The sequence below is a fragment of the Staurois parvus genome, unplaced genomic scaffold, assembly GCF_062004578.1.
Source record: "Staurois parvus isolate SC_StPar_1 unplaced genomic scaffold, SC_StPar_1.0 ptg000430l, whole genome shotgun sequence".
In the NCBI taxonomy this organism is placed as follows: Eukaryota; Metazoa; Chordata; class Amphibia; order Anura; family Ranidae; genus Staurois; species Staurois parvus.
In genome coordinates, this window is record NW_028318226.1 from 4102927 (window position 1) to 4125474 (window position 22548).

Consider the following 22548-nt stretch of genomic DNA (forward strand, 5'->3'; position numbering starts at 1 on the left):
CCAAAAATTAGCCTGTTATACACCATGTCACGGTCAGGTGTCAGGCTCAGAGACCAGTAACTATAGTAGCTGAAAAGCTCCCACCAACCAGTATTCACTGGAGCTCCTGATGGTAGAGATGGGTTTTGCTGCATGTTAGTACCAGGCCGTGGTCCTCAGGATTGCCCCACAGAGAGGTGAGCAAGCCAGGGTCCAGTAGCGGAGGTAGCAGGTAGGGATCAAACAGAAGCATAGTCAGTAAACAAGCCGAAGGTCGGTAACATGTGGTTGCAGGTTGGAATCGGGCAAAAGCGGGGTTAAGGAACAAGCCAAAGGTTGGTAACAAGTGATAACAAAAATAGGGATGGCAGCAGGAGGGACAAGAGTGAGATATTGGCTGGAGAAGGCACAATAATCTGGCAAACAGGAAGTGCAAAGACATGGCTTAAATCAGGAAGTTCATTGGAGGAGCAAAGAGTTCAAGGTTCAGCAGAAAACAAGGCACAAGGCAGGATTATCCAATGGATCAGGCGGAGTGCTGGCCAGCATTCCTGCTAGCTCAGTAAGAAGAGTTACTGCCAGACACAGCAGATGTCCCAGGTTCAAGTCCAGGACCTGACATCCCATTTTGAAGTATTTCATAACTTATCATATCCCGTAAAGAAGAAAATGAAGCAAGTAGTGGAGCAGCTGGCGGTTCCCCAGTCTCACACAATAAATGTATCTGGTCTTCTCACATATGTTGGGTGGGCATTTAGGGATAGAAAAGAAAAAATGAAAAACCTAACAATGAGCAGTCAAGTCATATAGTGCTTATTGCTTAGCCAGACGGCAGCCTGAGATTCTGCAATGTCATCAGCAAACTAAGTGAAATATCCACATTTGATGCTTTCCCCATGCTCCAGGTGGATGAGCTGATAGAAAGTATGTCTTCTGCCAGGTACATTTCCATCCTTGATCTTACTATAGAACATTGGCAAGGGCCCGGCCTTATTCCAAAGGAGCATATGCTTCAGTATACCTAGATTATGTTGTAGATTTTCATTTTGACTGGCATTTCAACCTACAGAAGGTCAGTACAGATCTAGATTACATTTGTAAGACAGGATTTACAGTCAATCCAAAAAAATGCATGGTAGGCCTATAAAAAGTCTGGTATCTGGGATACAGCATTGGACAGAGGGTCATAAAAGCTCTAATGGACAAAACTGAAGAAATTAAAAGTTGGCTCCAGACAGACAGGTTAGAACCTCCACTTCAGATCTCAATAACTGGATTAGGCCAATAGGGCTGAGGTTCAGGCTCGCCACTACCATGAGTTTGTGGTGGATCCAGTGGGTTTGAAATTTACAGTAACAGTAAATTAATGTGGGAATTCACAAAGACAAATTCTTTGTAACCTTAATTCACTGCTTGCATTTGAACTTAGGTTAGTAGGCTTAGAAAGTTAGTAGGCTTAGCTTTTTATGTGCTATTGCCTTCACAAAGGGTGGGCTCTTGGCAGCCAATTGTCAGTGTGTGTTAAAGTAGTTAAAGGAAAGCTGAGTTGTGACAATTTAACCACTTGTCCTCCAAAGGATTTACCTCCTTTCCTGACCAGGCCATTTTTTGCGTTACACCGCTGCATTACTTTAACTGACAATTGCGTGGTCATGCAATTCTGCACCAACAATTTTGAGAAAAAAACAATATTTTTGACATTTTGCTATTAAAACTATCCAGTGAAAAAAATTAAAAAACCAAATTAATAACTTAAATAAAAACCAAATCATAAATTTAGGCCAAAATGTATTCTGCTACATATCTTTGCTAAAAAAATCCCAATATGTGTAAATTAGTTGGTTTACGTGAAAGTTATAGCGTTTACAAATAGCGGTATATATACTGGGGTTATTTTTTCATCTTTACTAGTAGCAATCAGCGACTTATAGCGGGACTGCAGGAGGCATTCTGACACTGAGGGGAACTGACTTGGTGTCACTGCCATCCCCATTGACAGCAATACAGTAATTAGTGCTAATAAAAAGCACTGACACTGTATTAATGGCACTGAGTAGGAAGGGGTTAAAATGTGGGGCGTTCAAAGGGTTAACTGTGGGCTGTGTGTGTGTGCTTCACTGTAAGCACACTGCTTTGCATAGCTCCTCTATGCAAGGTCATGCATAGCAGTGTGCGAGAGCTGACAAGGGCAGAGAACTGTATTGTTTACTTCCTGGATCACCAGGTGCCAGCGAGTAATCACCCGGTGATTGACAGCCGAGGCCGCAAATAGTGTCACGGGTAGAGTGCACGCGAGAGTACCCCTACCTGGAAATGCAAAATCACACATATATATATATATATATATATATATATATATATATGTGTGTGATTTTGCACACCTGTGCCGCCCTGTAGCAGTATTACTGCTATAGGGCAGATGGTAAGAGGTTAATTCCTGGAATGCCCTTGGTGTGGCACTATGGTGGTGAGTCAAAAGGGCATTCACACTCAGGCATGTCCTGACATGCTCTAACTTGCACTCGTCTGAGTCGCAGACCAGTTGACTCAGTCTTTACGGAGTAGTAGAACACATGTGTGTGACAAGAATCTGGAGCAACGGATTAACATCAAATTTTGCTTGAAAATTTGCAAAAGTGTGAGTGATACCTTAGCTCTGTTACAACAGGCTTATGGTGAACATTCCATGAAGAAATAAGTGTTTTTGAATGGCATAGGTATTTTAAGGAGGGGCAGGAAGATGTCCACCATGACACAAAAAGGGGGCAGCCAAAAACACAAAGGGCAGATGCAAATGTGGACAGAGTACGAACACTCGTACACTCAGATCACAGATTGAGTGTGCAAATGATGGCAGTAGAATTGAACATGAACAGGGAAACAGTGCAGCGATTCTAAAAGAGGATTTGGTAATGAGAAAGATTTCCACAAAGATGATACTTCGAATCTTGACAGAAGATCAGAAAGAATGTTGTCTTCAAATTTAATTCTAACAGTTGCTAGTGTATTAGTAAGCAAACATATTTTTTTTACAGCCCATTCTGGGAAATAAATGAAAAAACAAACAATTGATTCAGAGCTGCAATTTCATCTCAAAGAAATGTGTAAAAGGTGTAAAAGAAAAAATAAATTGTACTTTGTATGTTTTTTTTATGTAAATAAAGAATTTAAAATAAATTAATTAATTTAAAAAATCAGCAATTAATATGATAAATGTGAATTAAAAACAGTTTTGATTATATAAAATTCATAAATCTTCAAATCTGTGTTCCATGTATATCTTCTGTGATAGTAAACCCACCTTGTGAAACACACTTCACCACTATAAACAGCTCACCTTAAATTCTCGACCTACTGTACAGTGTACATTTGGTCAGATTGCACCTGTCCCTTTAAGGGAAAGATTGCCTTGATATACAAGACAGTTGGGATTCATCAATCCACACATATAATTCCAAAAATCCAGAAAGTGGTGCCCAGCAAAAGAATTTTTAAACCATCAAAATGTTTACTGCATTAAAACCATAATTGTATTTAAAATATAGATAAAAACACACTCACATTGCTATGTGCACATAAATTGGCGCGCCACAGATGAAAAGCTTCTACTGTTCCCTAGAACAGCCTTTCTCAACCAGGATGCCTTGAGGTTTCTTCAGGGGTGCATTGCAAAATGTCTACAAATTGCCCAAAACTTGTATACAAGCCAGCGGGTGGAACAAGCCTGCCTTTTAGTTACACAAAGTCACAGGTTTTCATTGTGCACCATTACGACCTTCTAGCCACCGGTGTCCTGACAACCAATGACATCATCAGTTGATAAGGAGGATGTCAGTTTCCTGCACAGCATCCTAGTTTGACCCTCCCCTACCCCTCTCCATCAGTGCTGGAGTCACATTACCCCAGTGATGGAGAAAAACTGAGAGAAGAGAAACACTAGAATACTACTCAGTACCAGTGTGCAAAAGTGTATTTGCTTTGGAAGAATAAATCACTTCCAATGTTAGGTGTCCCACATGTGTGGATGTTGCTGCGTTATATAAAACTATTAGAATAGTTTTTCACATTTTAGAATGGGATGCCCTTTTAAAATTATGGACAAATTATAGAATGGGGTGCCTCAAGACTGTCCATAATTTTAAAGGGTGCCTCAGGACTGTTCATAATTTTAAACTGTGAAAAAAGATTGAGAAACACTGCCCTACAACCCCAGAAGAGGCACTGTGAATAGAGGCTTTAGCTTGTGGATATATGGCATTCAAAATGTGTATATCCTTCTATTGTCCACTTTAAATTTGCCAGCAAGCTTTTAGATACTAGCAGCAGCCATAGATATTGATCGACTGATTTATTTAGGATGTTCATGTTTGAATTGAAATGGTTGTGCAGGGGTATTATTGTTTACTTAATACCAGGAATTAAATTGTCACACGTATGAGAAGGAGAGTCAGTTGCTATACTGTGCTACCTTTCTAAACAGCTGAATCTGTATGATTTAATGATTGTGTTTTATCCAACACTAACAGAAATGTGTCTGTTCCAGGTCAAGCAAGGTGAGGGAGGTAGGGCAAAGGGGTAATGGCATCAAAAGTGGGGGGGTGTTGTAGGGGAGGAGGTGTAAGGTCAGGGGAAGATTGTTGTGGGTAGGGTAGTGCTACTGGATCAGTCATGAATGGGCTGAAGAAGTGTGCTAAGAAGAGGGAAGTGTTGCAAAGTGGCGAGGAAGTGGTTGCAATGTGTGTAGAGTGTGAGTGAGGGTTGCAGTGTCATGTGGTGAGATCATGTGGCCATGCCACAGAGTTGTAACAGAGGGGGCCCAGAATAGGTGGGGATAACCAGGTTCAGGACAGAGGGTTAAAAGTGGGGAAGGGGTGCAAAGTGGTAGGAGTGCAAAAAATGCGGAGAGCAGGGGTAGGTGAGTGGGAATTGTGACAGAGGAATTGCAAGGAGACATGAGACAGGAGTAGGTAGGCCTCAAAAACACATGAACACTGAAAGATGGACACAAATGAAGGATAAAGGCATATATATTAAATAATTTTTTCTCTTCAGTTTTTACAGATGAAAAAGATGGTTTTCATAGTTTTAACAGTAATATTAATGACATTTCACTGAAGATACCTCTGTGGTTGGCTGAAAACCAGGTACAAATGAGACTAGAAAAATTTAATTTGAACAAATCATCAGGTCAAGATGACTTACATCCACGAGTCCTTAGTGAACTTAGCTCAATTATAGGCAATACACTCTAATTATTAAAGACACCTTATTGACTGTAATGTTACCAACTAATTTGTGTTGAGCAAATGTGGTACCAATTTTAATATAAGGATTGAGATGAATACCAGGTCATTTCAGACCAGTCAGCCTAACATCAATAGTATGTAAGGTATTTGAGGGAAAGGTAAGAGACTCTATACAGAAATATGCCTCTGATAAAGGTATCAAAAGTGAAGTTCGGTGGATGTAGTTTACCTAGATTTTGCTAAGGCATTTGATACTGTGCTTTATAAATGCTTAATGTATAAAATAAAGTCTGTTGAATTTGATGAAATTGTATGTACATGAATAGGAACATGAAATTGTCCAGAGAATAGTGATACTCATTCCCTTTATAGTCTAAACTATTTAGTGGTGTGCTCTAGGGTTCTGTCTCAGGGCCAATGGCATTCAATTTGTTTATCACAGCAGTTCTTCAGTTAAAAAAAAAAAAAATGTAGTCAGCAGCTACAAAAACTGTAGCTGCTGACGTTTAATAAACATTCACTTGATCAGGGTTCAAGCACTGTCCTAATTCAAGCCGGTTTCTTCACCAGGCTTCAGTCCCTGGCACCGACATGTTAACTGTGGGCAGCTGGATGCACCCTGTGAATGGTTCCGCAGCTTTTTGGGATCAGTGAAGTGTCCCAGAAGACTGTGGGCAGGGAGCAGGGGAGGAGAACTTCCACTCAGATCATCTAGGCCAGGGGTGTCAAACTGGCAGCCCTCCAGCTGTTGCAAAACTACAAGTCCCATCATGGCTCTGCCTTTGGGAGTCATGCTTGTGACTGTCAGTATTGCAATGCCTTATGGGACTTCTTCTTTGGCAACAGCAAGAGGGCTACCAGTTTGATACCCATGATCTAGGTGGTCCAAGCGGAAGTGGGAGCTGGTACCTGTCAAAACCAAGTACGTGCTCCCCAAACATTTTTAAGTCCCAAATGTTGAAGAGGAGGAGGGGGGAAGAGAAGGAAGAGTGGAACTTCCCCTTTTGGGTGAAGCTCTGCTTTAATGATATAGAGGTTGGAATCAAGAGTTCAGTTTCAGTGTTTGCTTAGATATAAAATTATGCAGGGAAATAACTTTGGCACAGGATACAGCATCATTACGGTAAGACCTTGGAGGTGGGCAGTTACATGCCAGATGAAGTTCAGTATTAAAAAATGTAAAGTTATGCACTTTGGTGCAAAAAATGCACATGTAAATTACACATTAGGAGAGGCTCCCCTGGTAAAATCAATGATGGAAAAGGATTTGGGGCTACTCATAGACCATAGACTTGCCAACAGCATGCAATGCCAAGGCATGGCTGACAAAGCTAGAAAAAAACTGTCATGCATTAAAAAGGGTCTACCTCTGTACAAAACAATGGATTGAACTCATCCTGATTATGCAGTTCCATTTTAGTCTCCAATCCTTAGGAAAGATGTTGTTGAATTAGAAAGAGTTCATCAAAGGGCAACACAATTGATAAAAGATCTCAGCTATGAGGGTTGATTACACAGATTACAATTATTCACTTTGGAGAAGAGGTACTTAATATAATTACAATGTACAAATATATCAAAGATGATTCCAATAAATGTAATATACTGATTACTCTAAGGTTCCTAAAGAGGACACATGGCATGATCTGAGGTTAGAAGGAGGCTTAACCTTAGTATTGAGGAAAGGGTTCTTTACTGATAGAGCAGTAACAATTTGGAACTCCATCCCCCAGGAAGTGGTACTAGCGGAGAGTGCAGACAACTTCAAAAAAACTTTTAGATGTTCTCAGGAAGCAGAATATATAAGGCTATGATAATTGTTAGAGAATACAAACACATACACACACAGATAGGTCAAACTGGCTGAACCTGTGTCTTTTTTCCAAACTTATAAATTCTGTAACTTCTCAGGATGCACATGTGAGGCGAGGTTTATATCACCAGTGCCTCACTCAAACAGGAAGTGGAAAAACATTAATGGTAAAAAGATGAAAAGTAAAAGCAAAAAAAATATTTGTTTAACTAAAGAATGTAAGATGATTTCATACCAGCATGCTTGGTACCATGATTTCATACCAGCATGCTTGGTACCATATCTGGTATTTCATACCAGAACTGTATGCTGATGTGATTTTTACTGAAAAGGGGGAAAGGTCCACTTAAATGGCAAAAGGTAGATACACCAAATATTGATTTGGTTTAGCTTTTTTCATTTATGCACTTTGTAGACTGGTATTTAATATCAACCATCCATTGCTTTTTGAAAACATCCTCACTTTAAAGCATTTTTCACAAGTGCCCTCATTTGAACAGTACAGTATATTCAAATGTTAGTTTGTAAAATAGAAAAATCCACAGTCCCAATTATCTCCAGTGCTTGAAAAATCCAGAGTGTGTACTGTCACAACATTTTCTGAATCATCATACAATGAGTCATTTGGTATTTCTTAGACAAAAAAAGCTCACAAAATAATAACCTTGGATTATTAACCAAATATTAGCACTGGAGCCTTTTACCCTTCTTAAATCTCAGAGATTTTTTTTTTAGATGTCTCAGCATATACTTGTAGTCTACTCTAACATTATACACATCTTTCTCTAAAGGCTCAAGGTTTTTTACCTTCATGCATTCTATGGATGAAAGTAAAAAAACTTCACAGCCAGTGAGCCAACAAGGAGAGAGGGGGTGGAGACACAAATAGCAAGAAACTTGTTCTTGGGGTACTTGGCAGGAGGAAGGGGCCAGGAGCGCAGGTGGGGGACCCAAAAAGACAAGGATCGGGGCTGCTCTGTGTAAAACCATTGCACAGAGAAGGTAAGTATAACATGTTTGTCATTTTTTTCAGTTGCCTTTAATATAGTTACATAGTTGGTAAGGTTGAATAAAGACACCAGCCCATCCAGTTAAACCTGTGTGTGTGTTTTAATCTATATCATTTCCCATATCCTTGTATATTGCATTCACTAAGATGCCCATCTAAGAGTCTTTTGAAACTATTTATACTTCCCGCAGAGTTCCACATCCTTACTGCTGCAACAGTAAAGAATTACCTGTGCAGTTTAAGGTTAAACCGCTTCTCCAATGTCATTTTTTAAGCTCCCTGAAGCTGAATAGATTTCTTCCTATGTTGGGATCATCATTGAGATATGTGTATATCGTTATCATATCTCTTCTCAATCTCCTCTTAGTGAACTGGACAGCATACTCCAGATGTGGGCAAACCAGAGTTCTGTAAAGTGGTAGAATTATAGTTTTATCTCTGGAGTTAATCCCTTTTTTATGAATGCTAATATCACTTTAAGAATACTTTCAGAAATAGAAGTGGGCATAGTTTGTTTTTATCAATTAACAAATTGAAAAGCTAATGAACAGAAGAGAAATCCAAATCAGATTGATATTTGGTGTGAACACCCTTTGCCTTAAAATAGCATCAATTATTCTAGGTACACATGCACAAAGTTTTTGAAGGAACTCAGCAAATAAGTTGTTCCAAACATCTTGACTAACTAACCACAAATCCTCTGTGGATGTAGGCTGTCTAAAATCCTTAGTCTCTTCATGTAATCTGGGACAGACTCGATGATGTTAAGACCAGGGCTCTCTGGGGGGCAAACCATTACTTTCAAGACTTCTTGTTTTTCTTTATGCTGAAGATAGTTCTTATTAACATTGGCTGCATTTTTGGGGTCATTGTCCTGCTGTAGAATAAATTTGGGGCCAATCACATGCCTCCCTGAAGGTATAGACTGATGGATAAGTATCTGCCTGTATTTCTCAGCATTGAGGACACCTTTGATCCTGATGAAACTTTCAACTCTATTTTCAGAAATGCAGCTCCAAACTTGCAAGTAACCTCCACCATCAGGGCCTGTTCTACCATTAGGCGAAATAGGCTGTCCCCTAAGGCACAGCCATGGTTGACATGCTGGTTAAAATGGAAATGGTTGGGGTGCCCAGGTGAATCAAAACAGAGACACACAGGCAGAGAGATACTTCCCTCTTTCTCCTCCGCCTCCAGGAAATCAGGTGATGTTTGCCTGTTTGCTGATTGGTCAGAGCTGAGTGAGGAAGCATGGCTACCCAAGGGATGCCAGCCTGCCTTAAGCAAAGAACAAAGCAAAAGAACAAAGAAAATGGGGGACATTAAGCTTGTTTTTTGGGGAGCTTAATGTAGCTTAACGTACAAAAAAGAGCTTAAATGTTGACCAACTTCCCCCAAGCTTCACACATTAGAAGACTCTATCTATGGCAACAAATTCTGAAAATTTCAGATCATTTGGTAAATCACACCAAACGTTATTCACATTAAGCTATATTTTACAGTGCTAAAACAATTAATGTGAACAGCTTAATGTAAAAAGAGCTTAACGTACCATAATGTGCCTAAATCTCAATCAATTGACTTGAAACATTGCACAGCCCAAGCTCCCAACTTCCCAAACATGTCCTAGAAGTTTCATAGATTTCAGCATTCCACAAAAAAAATGGGAGACATTAAGATTGTTTTTTGGGGAGCTTAATGTGGCTTAACGTACAAAAAAGAGCTTAGATGTTTACCAATGTCCCCCAAACTTCACACAATAGAAGACTCTATCTATGGCAACATATTCTGAAAATTTCAGATCATTTGGTAAATCACACCAAAAGTTATTCACATTAAGCTATATTTTACAGTGCTAAAACATTTAATGTGAACAGCTTAATGTAAAAAGAGCTTAACGTACCATAATGTGCCTAAATCTCAATCAATTGACTTGAAACGTTGCACAGCCCAAGTTCTCAACACCCCCAAACATTTTCTAGAAGTTTCATGGGTTTTGATCTCCCACAAAGCAAGTGAGTGACATTAAACTTGTGTAGCCCCTACAACCTTGTGTAGTGGCCGTAACATGGGACAGCCAATGGGGGAATATTATGAGTGTGTGTTTGTAGCTCACCAGCCAATCACTGGGGATTTCTTGGCTTGTGGTGCATGCTTGGGAAGTGCATTCTTCCAAGTTCCAAATACCAGTCAGTATTGGCAAAAAACCTTCAGGCTTCTGCTAGAAAGCTGAACATGAATAGGAACTTCATCTTTCAGCATGACAACGACCCAAGCATACATCCAAATCAACAAGGAATGGCTTCACCAGAAGATGATTAAAGTTTTAGAATGGCCCAGCCAGAGCCCAGACCTGAATCTGATTGATAATCTGTGTGGTGAACTGAAGAGGGCTGTGCACATGAGATGCCTTCGCAATCTGACAGATGTGAAGAGTTTTTGCAAGGAAGAGTGGGCAAATATTGCAAAGTCAAGATGTGCCATGCTGATAGACTCATACCCAAAAAGACCAAGTGATGTAATAACATGAAAAGGTGCTTCAACAAAGTATTAGTTTAAGGGTGTGCACACTTATGCAACCATATTATTTTAGTCTTTTATTTTTACTTCCCTCTACCGAAAAGATTTCAGTATGTTTTTCAACTGAGTTGTACAGTTTATAGGTCACATTAAAGGTGGAAATTTTTCTGAAATCATTTTTCTTTGTCTCATTTTCTTACATCACAGAAACCTGAATTTTTTAATAGTGGTATGTTGACTTTTTATATCCACTGTATATATTCATGAGAATTGCTATGTGCTCAATTTTAGTACAGTCTACCTCCAGGTTTGACCTGGGGAGGTAATGCGTATGTGCGGGGAAGGTTTGACTAGGCCTCAAGCATAGAAGGGGCCTCACATGCTGATTGAGGAGGAGAATGAGAGAAGCTGGATGGCTACTGGAGGTACCTGGTACTAGAATGTACCTAAGGGGCAAGTCTGTCTGACCTATTGAAGATCACATGACTATCCATATTTAGCTGTTCCTCTAATAACCAGTGCCGGCTTGTGCTCCTATTGATTCTGCACTGTGAAATACTGAAAGGGTCTGGTGAGTCTGGAGTTCTTTTCTAATATAGTTTTGACATGAATGTTTTAAACCCTATGTCCTATCTCCCAGTTATGAAGTTCCCCAATAAAGAATTCAAAGATGTACTTAAACTGACTGGCACCTAACTTTTCTTTGATTGCACATCCCTTCACTGGCCTAGGATCTGCACGAAAACAAAATTTCAGCCTTCCCTGCCTTTGAGGGTCCACGCTACGCCTCTGGGGGTCAGGGGGGTGCTGTACTTATTTTTAGGTGAACAAATTGTGGCTTAAAGTACAAAAGAGAGCTTGGATGTTATCCAATTTCCTCAAAATGTATACAATAGAAGACTCTATGCCAACATATTATAAAAATCTCAGGTTGTTTGGTAAAACAGACTAAAGATTATTAACATTTAAAGGAGAACTGTGGGCAAAAACTTTTTTTTACATGTTCTTGTTGCTTATCTCCTGCCTTCCCTGAATATGTAATCCATATTCTTGTTATCTGAGTAGTTGTTCTGAAATAGCCTGGGTATTTTTAAATCAAACCCTTAATTCCCATTGGTTTCCTTCTAGTAAGACCGATCACTGCTATGCCTCCTATTCCCACAGACACTGGTCTTGGTACTTCTTATCTGTAGTTCTGTTCTCCAGCAAGCAGGGATATATTTCCATCCCTGCTTGTTGCAGTGGACGGACCAGGATACACAGACTGCCGGTCTGTACTGTCCATGGAGGTGGTGTCCTAGGAATGACAGCCCCCCTGGGCTGCTATGAAGGCTGCATCCAAGGGAGTCTGTAACCCATGCTGCCTGCACATTGGGGTAGCATAACAGCTGGCTCAGAATCCTCTGTTTGCTGTACCATTCGAAGACCAGCGTTCGGAAGACCAGCTTTCCGGTTCTGGTAGCCGCTGCCCAATGTCCCCCAGTGAAATCCCTGGTTGCTAGGACCGCCTGGTATCTAGCAACCAGTGATGTATATGCAAAGCCACAGAATTCACAGCCAGGAGGCTCCAACTTTATTCTACTGAGCTGCTCCACCTCTTCCATTGTCCGCCCTGCTTACCATGCCTATGGAAGAGTCTGAGAGCTGTGAGTGATTAGGGGAGCCAGGAATAGAGAGACAGAGGATGGCATTCTGTGCTGGAGGAACAAGAGAGTGTAACTAGAGATGGGGGGGGGCAGCCTGAGCAGAGCAAGCAGCTGGAGAAAGCAGCTGAACATCCTTCACTGGCAGACCTGAAATATCCTCCGTGAAAATTCTGCCTCCGCTGCTGCTCTGCACCAACAACCCTTTTCTGCCTTTACTGACAACTGAGAGTACAGGAAAGGCTGACAGACTTTAGTGATCACTTTGCTTCATCTCCTTGTGCTGTGAGCTGAGCAATTAGAGCCAGTCAAGCCTTGATATGTAGTGGCATTGAGAGTCCCCCCCCCCCCCCCACCTCCTTCTTTCTCTCTCCCTCTCTGAATAACTTTTGGCATGTTTTATGAAACAACCTGAAATTTTCACAATTTGTTGGTACATGTAGAACAGGCTTCACTAAATGGCGGACTGCAGTCCGTACACAGACCAAGTTCAGTACGGACCTCAGCCGCACCACCCAGCAGCCTGAGCGGACGCCTTTCCTCCCACCACTGCAGATGTTAAGGATTACTGTCCTGCAGAGGGTGGGAGAAATGGCAAGGTGGACGGGGACCTGGACCCCCCCATGCACCCGCCCACCGCAGCAGAGCGGGCGGAAGGAATGAAAGGTCTACAGGGGGAACAGCAGTTGCCCTCCCCCTGAATACACTTGTCGCCACTGAACCCACAGCAAGGAGGACCCAAATCCCCTCCCCCCACATTCACTCACCTGCCACTGCTGTTGAAGTCACAGCAGAGTGGGCTGGAGAAAAGTAAGGTCTACAGGAGTATGCTCAACCTCTTCCCCCCAATGCACTCATCCACCACTGAACCCACAGTAAGGAGGAGGGCGGGAGGCACGGAGCCTAGTGGCAGCAGGTGTGTGCACCCAGAAGAGGAGTCTACCCTGCCACTCTCCCCGCCCTCCACAACACTGAGTTAAGCTAGGGGAAGATTATGGGGGGGCTGTGATGTCAGAGAGGGAGCTGTGATATGGGGGGCTGGGAAGTGAGAGGGGGGAGCTGTGAGGGGTGAGCTCGGAGATGAGTGGCTGTGAGAGAGGGGAATTGTAATACTTGGGGAGCTGTGAAGTGATAGGGAGAATCTGTAATATGGGGGCTGTGATATGGGGGGCTGTGATGTGATATAGGGGGCTGTGATGTGAGAATGGGGAGCTGTGATATAAGGGGCTGTGATGAGAATGGGGGGGGGGGCGCTGTGATATGAAGGTTTGTGAGAGGGGGGCAATAATGTGAGAGGGAGAAGCTGTGGTATGGAGGGCTGTGATGTGAGAAGGGGAAGCTGTGATGCGGGAGGGGGAGCTGTGATATGCCGGGCTGTGATGTGAGAAGGGGGAGCTTTGATGCGAGATGTGGAGCTGTGATATGGCAGGCTGTGATGTAAGATGGGGGAGCTGTATTATGGGCAGGCTGTGATGTGATATGGGTGGCTGTAATGTGAAAGAGGGGCTATGATATGAAGGGTTTGTGATGTGAGGAGGAGGGCTGTGATGTCAAGAGGGGGTGAGCTGTAATGTGGGGGGTTGTGATTGCAAAGGCGACTGTGATGTGAGGGAAGGGTTTATGATTGCAAGGGGGATGTGATGTAAGCGTGGCTGTAATGTTGGGGGCTCTGATGTGAAAGGGAGCTGTGATGTAAAGAGGGGTGTGATTGGAAAAGGGGGACTGAGGACATTATTTGAAAAGGTGCTGTGACGTTAAAGACCTGAGTCATAGAAGAAAAATGAGATTCGGACCTCTGCAATAAGAAAGTATTAAAAACTGTACCTCCATGAATTTTAATTCAGTACCCGTGATGTAGATTCTTCTATTTTGTGAAGTTTGGGGGAAATTGGTAAACATCTAAGCTCTTTTTTTGGATGTTAAGCCACATTAAGCCCCCCAAAAAACAAGCTTAATCTCCCCCATTTTCTTTGTGAAAGGCATAAATCTATGAAACTTCTAGGACATGTTTGGGAAGTTGAGAACTTGAGCTGTGCAAAGTTTCAAGTCAATTGATTGAGATTGAGGCACATTATGGTACGTTAAGCTCTTTTTACATTAAGCTGTTCACGTTAAATGACATTTTCAGAATATGTTGCCATAGATAGAGTCTTCTAATGTGTCTTCTAATGTGTGAAGTTTGGGGGAAATTGGTCAACATCTAAGCTCTTTTTTGTACGTTAATCTACATTAAGCTCCCCAAAAAACAAGCTTAATGTCCCCCATTTTCTTTGTGGAAAGCAGAAATCTATGAAACGTCTAGGAAATGTTTGGGGTGCTGAGAACTTGGGCTGTGCAAAGTTTCAAGTCAATTGATTGAGATTCAGACACATTATGGTACATTAAGCTCTTTTTACATTAAGCTGTTCACATTAAATGTTTTAGCACTGTAAAATATAGCTTAATGTGAACAACTTTTGGTGTGATTTACCAAATGATCTGAAATTTTCAGAATATATTGCCATAGATAGAGTCTTCTATTGTGTGAAGTTTGGAGGAAATTGGTAAACATCTAAGCTCTTTTTTGTACGTTAAGCCACATTAAGCTCCCCAAAAAACAAGCTTAATGTCCCCCATTTTCTTTGTGGAAGGCTGACATCTATGAAACTTCCAGGAAATGTTTGGGGTGCTGAGAACTTGGGCTGTGCGAAGTTTCAAGTCAATTGATTGAGATTTATGTAGTTTATTACACATTAAGCTACATTAAGCCATTTTCACATTAAATGTTTGAGTCTGTCCCCTCTACCAAATCTGTCAGTGCTTCATAGGCTTTTCAGAATCAGGCATCTGTTTCCCAGATATACATGGTTGCCAGCTTCTATTGATGCATTCATAAGTTTTACACAGTGGATATTCAAGCCTCTTCTGTTGCAGGTTTCATATGTAGTGTTTACCCCCAAAGGGAGACCCTGGATGTATTGAGTTCTCTGTTCTTGTGCCTTGACTCTGCGAACAGCTCTGTCCTCTCTGACACACCTGGCTGGGTAGAGGCTTGCTGAAAACTCTTATGCATGCACAAAAATCAATATCTTGCACACAACTTTGCAAAGGCACCAGAAATTGACACCAAACTGACTGCAAGTAGAGTATATTCATCACAAGCTAATAAATATGTAAACCTTACCTTTCATATCCCTGATATGTACTTGCTGTACCATGTATATGTATGAAAAAGTATCCTATTCTTCTTGTGTTGCGTCCATTGTGTGCAATCCCTGGTGTTCCTGCCAGTCCCTTTGCTTTCCTATTAAAAACTTACCACACTAGGCATGAGAGCACAGCATGGTCAGTTTTCTACCAGTGCTGGATCTCAGCCTTCTGTCCTCTAATGATCAAACTTCTTCTGACACGTCTTCCTCCCTGCACAGACATTCACTGGGAAGACCGCCGTGCTGCTGTTTCAACTCCATGAGCTCTTTATGCAGCTTAGAAGAGAGAGTATGTGGTCATGTATAAAATGGGGAACAAATGATAATAAAACGTTTTTACAGTATATGTAAAAAATGTTTTCCTTACATTTTTATTTTAAACTGAATGTGTTGTTTTACAAGGTGAGGGTTTACATACAGTATACTTTAAGGGTGAACAACTATTCAATGATGACTCAATAAGTGAAAGAAAACGTTATTACTCTAAATGCATTAACAGAAGCATTAGGTTAGATCATTTCACAACTGGTAGTAACACCACAGGAGTATTTCAGACAAAGAATGACAGCAGCAATAAACAGTATCAAAGTTGATAAGATGATGGTTGGACAATTAACCCGTCTGGTAGCAATCTGTGAAAGCTCCAAAAGCGCATTTTGTATTTAACCTGCAAAGGATATTTTTGGATAGGGAAAAATCCATGGGTGATCACCATGACAGCAGTTAGTAGTTAATAGACTTTTTGCTTTCAACACTCTGCTGGCTGTTTGGTGGGGACCGAACTTTGAAATTAAAAATTAACTACATGAATACAGCGTGCTATTGTTTGTTGGCATGTTGGTGTTGGGAATGGCTACAGATTTCAGACCCACCATTCTGCCTGAATGCTTGAAGGTAGCATGTTTGAGGCACAATGACTAAGGAGTGCCTGGTTTTCACAAGAGAACCTAGCAAGAAGTAGTAGGTTTTGCTGCTCTCAGGTTCTGGCACCCAGGCACACCTGTGCAGGCTACAGTAGACCCCATTTAGAGAGGAACAGGAATCAAGAGTTTAGGAGAGCACAAGAATGCTGGACTCACATAATTGTCTAGAGTGCACGGTTATCTAGAAGAACTGAGGTGTTGAAATTACAAGAAGGCAGGAGTGTGAAGCTTCTTGCAGCACCAGAATGCTGAATGCACAGGAATGCAAGAGTGCAAGAGTATCTAAAAGTACTGAGTGGTTGAAATGATAGGAAAGCAAGAGTGCAGAAGTTTCTTGCAGCACTGAGCTTCTGAACCCACAAGAAGGCAGGAGTGCAGGGTTATCTATAAGCACAGGGAACACAGGGAGAAAGACATGAGGACTTGAAACATTGTAGTGCTGGGAGCATAGGTACACATGTGGGAAGGTGCAGTGTGGTGTGGCATGGTGCGACAGCAGTAAATACTCAAGTTGCAGGAAACAGAACGTGTATTAAATTTAGGAATTTAACTTCACAAACAGCCCAGTGGGAAGGCATACAACCAGGAACACTCAACAGGGTGTAGCAGTGATGTGTAGAGTAGGTCTCGGATGTGGAGGTGCACAGCAGTTGATTTGTTACAGCTGGTTGTTCAGAGCTTGTAAACTGTCTAATTGGTAATTGACTTAAAGTCTAAAAGGTTACTAATCCCTGTCTAAGTGCAACATTAACATTAGACGACCTTAGTTTGAGCAGACACAAAGGGGTTGATTTACTAAAACTGGAAAGAACAAAATCTGGTGCAGCTCTGCATAGAAACCAATCAGCTTCCAGTTTTTATGTCAAAGCCTAATTGAACAAGCTAAAGTTAGAAGCTGATTGGCTACCATGCACAGCTGCACCAGATTTTGCACTATCCAGTTTTAGTAAATCAACCCCAAAGCATCATGACAGCAATATTTTCACAAATTTGTAAATGCTAAAATTCCAAATGATGCTACGCACACTTATCGGGATGTTTGATGCAATATTTTGAAAATATTATTTACATTAATCTTCCATTGTATAATGTATATATGAATATATTAAAATATTTAGTGTATATAATGTATCATATAATATGTAGGGCTAATAAGGAAATTGAAGATAGAGAGGAAGGAATAGAGTGATGAGAGTGTTGGTGTAAACTGCTCCTACTTGATGTGGATAATGTCAGAAAGGTGCTTTCCTGGCTGTGGTACTCTTTTTTGGTCTCTGTTTTGCTGATGTTTTCTTGGCTTAAAGTGGTTGAAAACCCTTTCATATACCCAATAAACTGACAAGTACCAGGTGACACACAGAGATGAAACAAAACATTGGTTGTACATGTTTATCTTGAACACTCTCTTCTCTACAGCCTTCCAAAACACACATTTTACACAGCATCTCACAGCCCTGAAAAGCAGAGGGCTGGCATTTGAAGTCTCATACTACAGAGCACAGTGAAGAGAGCTCTGGTCCTCAGTTAGAGAGAAAGGACAAAGCCCCATCTCACAATACAAGGGAACATGTACCGCCATGGCTGTAAATCACAGACTGTATGCTGGAGCTCTCCTCCCCTGTCACCAATTATCTTTTGGAGTCTGAAAAGCTGTCAGAAATAACTCATGCAGGTAAGAGGAAGAAGGCAACAGAGAGAAATTGCACTCTGTGTGATAGAGATAAGTACACAGTATAGAAGAATGTGCTTTGTTTATATTTCATGGCTCAAGTTTGCAACCACTTTACCTATACAGCATATATTTATTTTCCTGTTACCAGGGCTTTTTGAGCTGAGAAGTAGTTTCTTGTTTTTTGGGGGTTTTTTTGTGGATGTGGATCTGTTTGCTGATTATATGTTGAGTTAAATAAACGGTTAAGTTGTTTCAAAAAGCCAGTGTCCTAAGATCCTCACAACTGTGGAGGATGCATGCGCTTAAATAAGATAATACACTTTTAAAGGTGTCTACCCTCTTTGAACTAGAAATAGAGGAATTATTGAAATATTTGGTAGCAGGCTAATGTGGAACAACATCTGGCCAATGTGTCTTTCAAGCAAATGAATGCAGATACCCAGATAGCCATCATGCAAATGACCACAGCAGCACAAATAAAAACTATGACTAAGGCCCCTTTCACTCTCAGTGGGGGATCTGCCCGCTAATCCCCCACTGAGCAGAGCGGGCAGATGACAGGTCCATGTCAGTTCAGTTTATGCAGAGCGGACAGGGACGCAGCTCACTTTGCTCTATTGGCTGTCAGATGTAAACGGAAAGACTGTCTCCTTACACCCAACTGTCTTTTGATCTAATCCGCTAGACAGAAGGGGAACTGATCCCTTTTCTATTTTACTGGATCAGATTTGAGGTAGACAGGTTGTTTCTTTCCCTTATAATGGCTGAACTAGATGGAAATGTGTCTTTTTTTCAACCGGACTAACTATGTAACTATGTAACACCCGCAGTTCCATAGAGGTGAATGTACGGTCTGATAAGACCGATTGTGTGAAAGGAGCCTATGGCAGTACAATTACTTTATCAAATTCGTGAACTGATGGTTGTTGACTCTATTTTTTTAACAAAACTTGACATCTACAGATGACATGGAGGCACAGTTTGAGAGAACAACAGAGTGCAAAGGGTTAGCCCCAAGACAAATGGATTGGCCTAATTGCTCCTTTCTTATTTGGGAACCTCCAAAAGGCACTCATGAAGATGCTAGAGTCCATGGAGTTAATTTACTAAAGGGAAATAGAATGTGCACTTTTAAAAGTGCAGTTGCACTCTGCAAGGCCAGTTGCTCCAGAGCTTAGTACATGAGCTGAAGTTCTGCTTATTTCCATCATCAAATCATGTGCAAGCAAAACTGTAATTTTTTTATTTTCCTTGCATGTGATTGGGTATTCTTTGCAAAGTGAGGCTTTACTTAAAATACTAAGCTCTGGAGCAACTGCACTTTGCAAAGTGCACAGTCGATTTGCCTTTAGTAAATCAACCCCTATGACTGCCTGAAACTGGGGATTCTAACCCATCTGGAAGAGATAACCACTATCAGAGCACATTGGGTAAAAACTATTCCAGCTACTTATCAGATCAGCTATCACAGTTACAAATGCACAATCTGATACAGTTTGTTATTAAGTGACTACAGCCCAAGATTTTAACAGGACCCCAAATAATGGAGAGGATCATGTTGGATCAGTACCTTCGGTCACTGTTGGCTGACCTGCAAGTTATGGGGACCCAAAAACCTGCTACTCAACTGGCTCAGAGAATTAAAAGATACATATCAACTGAGGAACTGCTGACCCCCTCCAGACATAAAGAGCTTGCCTCCACATATGGGGAAAAATTATTCCTTTTGAAAAAACACAGTACAGAACCCTGGAATCAGCCTAAAGGAATCCAGTGAAGCATCAGTCCCAACTCCAATAGCGAGGCTACCAGGATCCTCAGTACCCCAGAAGATTGGCATCATACAATGCTGAAGGTCTCATAACTGGAGACATACTTGGGTGCAATGTCCATGGCAAAATGAGATAAAAAATGGGACTCAGCAAGCGCTTATTAAATAGCAGCTGAACACTAAAAGGAAACCATAAACCTTCTAAAATCAAAATAATAAAAACATAGCGCAGCGCTAAAAACGATAAATGACTTAAACGTATAAAATAAACGTATAAAGCTGCTATTATAAACGTATATCTGTAAGAAATGCAGTGCTGAAAACCAATAAAACTTCAAAAACGTGTATCATCAGCAATTTTACCATATAACGGACCACGTAGTGCAGTGTTGCATATGATAATGGGAATTAATGCCCCAAAAAAATATCAAGATAGTATAATCACCCAAAAAGGGACTGTACACAATCTTATAATGATAAGTGATGATAAATAGCTCAATATTGATGAAAATAATCAGGGTATGGGGACTTTAAATATCCCAGCGTGAACGTATAATCCGGTGACGTGCGGTGAATAGTAAAATTGCACACTCACCAGAAGCACAATTTTACATGCGCGTTTGTTAAATGTATCAGCCAGAGGTCCCCTCTGTGGTGCAATGGGATGCAATCTGGTATGAAAGACCTCCTCTGTAGATCTGGGCGGTTTGTTGTCAATCGGAAGTCCCCTTAAAGGTTAGCTGTGGTGGGGTCTAGTAACAGGTCTCTCTCCTCTGGGCCCTGGGATGTTCACCTGGAATTCTGGGGAGGGTTAAATGCTCGATGCAGAGCAAAAAATATAGATGCCCATAGTGTATATTTTTTTAAAAATGTATTAAATTACTGGTATTATAATGAATAAAATAGAACACACTATAAAATATCCTCAGTGAATGGATGTAGATAAAAGCATTGAAATCCTCAAGAATCAAATGAATTGATTATAGTCTCATTTCCATTATCATATGCAGCACTGCACTACGTGGTCCTTTATGTGGTAAAACTGCTGATGATACACGTTTTTGAAGTTTTATTTGTTTTCAGCACTGCATTTCTTACGGATATGCGTTTATAGTAGCAATCTTATACGTTTATTTTATACGTCCATGGCAAAATGAGCATATGCAATGTGTGGCTCTTTGCAGGCTTTCTTATTTTGCACATGAATCTGTAGATAGTTATATCAGACCTCTAAAAGTCAGCGGATGTTGTTATAAAAATGCCAGATGATGATATATGACATGAAACATGAGGAAGGATCTCCTCATCCAGCTAAAAAAGGGAAGGATGATGTTACCTGGGAAAATAATTTTGAAACTGAGCTACTCTCCCAGGGGGGAGACTACCCTGTTACTGGTGAACTGCTTCAAATGTTTACAAGCGCAGGTTTTTTCCAGGGAAATTTTTACTGACCAAGGCACTTTTTTCATGTCTAAGAGAATGACAGAGGTGTGCAAGGTGATCTTTTCATCAGCAGACAGATGGCCAAGTTGAATGTTTCCATCAAACCATGCTGAGTTGGGTACTGCAAAAAGATGGAAAAAATAGTGTCTACCTTTTTGCAAGTACACTTGTATGCCATTCATGAAGTGCCCCAAGCCTCCACGGGTTTCTCATTGAATTTAAATATGGACAGAGACCATGGGAAACCCTGCTTGGCCTACTCAAAGAATAGGAAAGTGAGTCCAACCCTCTGTTCTAAAATACAGTATGTTTCCAAAATGTAAGAAGGATGTGATGCCTCTGATCATGGAATATTTGCAAAGTTCCCAGGAGTCACAACACTGAGTTTATAATAGGTTGGCTCAAGTAAGGAACTTCACATTAGGGGATCAAGTGGTCTTCCTGTCCCCACAGAAAGTAAGTTCCTGGCCAGGTGATAAGGTCTATTTGAGATTGTGGTTAACGTGGAGGTAGTTTATTACAGGGTTCACCAATCAGACAAAGGAAACCTACCCAGCTCTGTCATGTAACTTTGCTGAAGCCATGGAGAAACAAAGAATCAGTGACTTCTTTGATGAATGAGAGACTTGAGCTCCAGGTTGGCGTGGACAGTGTGCAGATGGCAACTACAATGTAAAAAGCCTGAGCCCAGAATTTCTGCAAAGGAACAAAGGGATTTTCTATGATTTAAGCTGGCCATACATGGATCGCAATTCGGCCAGTTCAACAAGGACCCGATGAATTTCCATCCATATATGGGCAGGGTGGTTATACAGAAGTGGATCTGCCAATCGACTGCTGTGCATCAGTCATGATGGATATTCCACTTTCAAGCAGTGCTCCAGGCTATAGCCAGCAATAAGGATCAGTATATTCAGATGACGGGGAAGTCTCCCCACTTTTAGAATAAAATAGCTTAGCGGTGAGGATTCCCGCATCCACATCAAGTGATGGAGGAAGAAGGAATTTTATATTTTTTTTGTTCAACCCACTGTTTAAAAAAAAAACTGACTCATATATTGGCTGCCTTAAATGACTTTCACACTGCTCTGTATGAAAAATGCATATGCATTGTCCAGCTTTGCGTTAAATTTAACACAATGCATTATGCATTTTTGATGTGTTTTGCTGCATTTGCATTACATTTTCCTCTTATCAATTCCCAGTATTCTAATGTGGTTTTCATGTGGTTTCCAGTGGACTATTAATGTGATCTTGATGAGAATTCCAATTAGACTTTAGAAGTTCTCACAGAGTTGCATAGCAAGCGAAATCACGTTACATTCCGACATCAGCGCAATT

At 41.1% G+C, this 22548-nt stretch overlaps 1 protein-coding gene across 1 annotated transcript in view; it reads left to right on the plus strand.

Annotated features, from left to right (window-relative positions):
- RTN4RL2 (reticulon 4 receptor like 2) overlaps positions 1–22548 on the plus strand; it is a 121104-nt gene that overhangs the window by 90698 nt on the left and 7858 nt on the right. The window contains exon 3 of the mRNA XM_089687546.1: positions 4523–4532. Within this exon, the coding sequence (XP_089543672.1) occupies positions 4523–4532 (10 nt within the window). The remainder of the gene's footprint in view (positions 1–4522; positions 4533–22548) is intronic.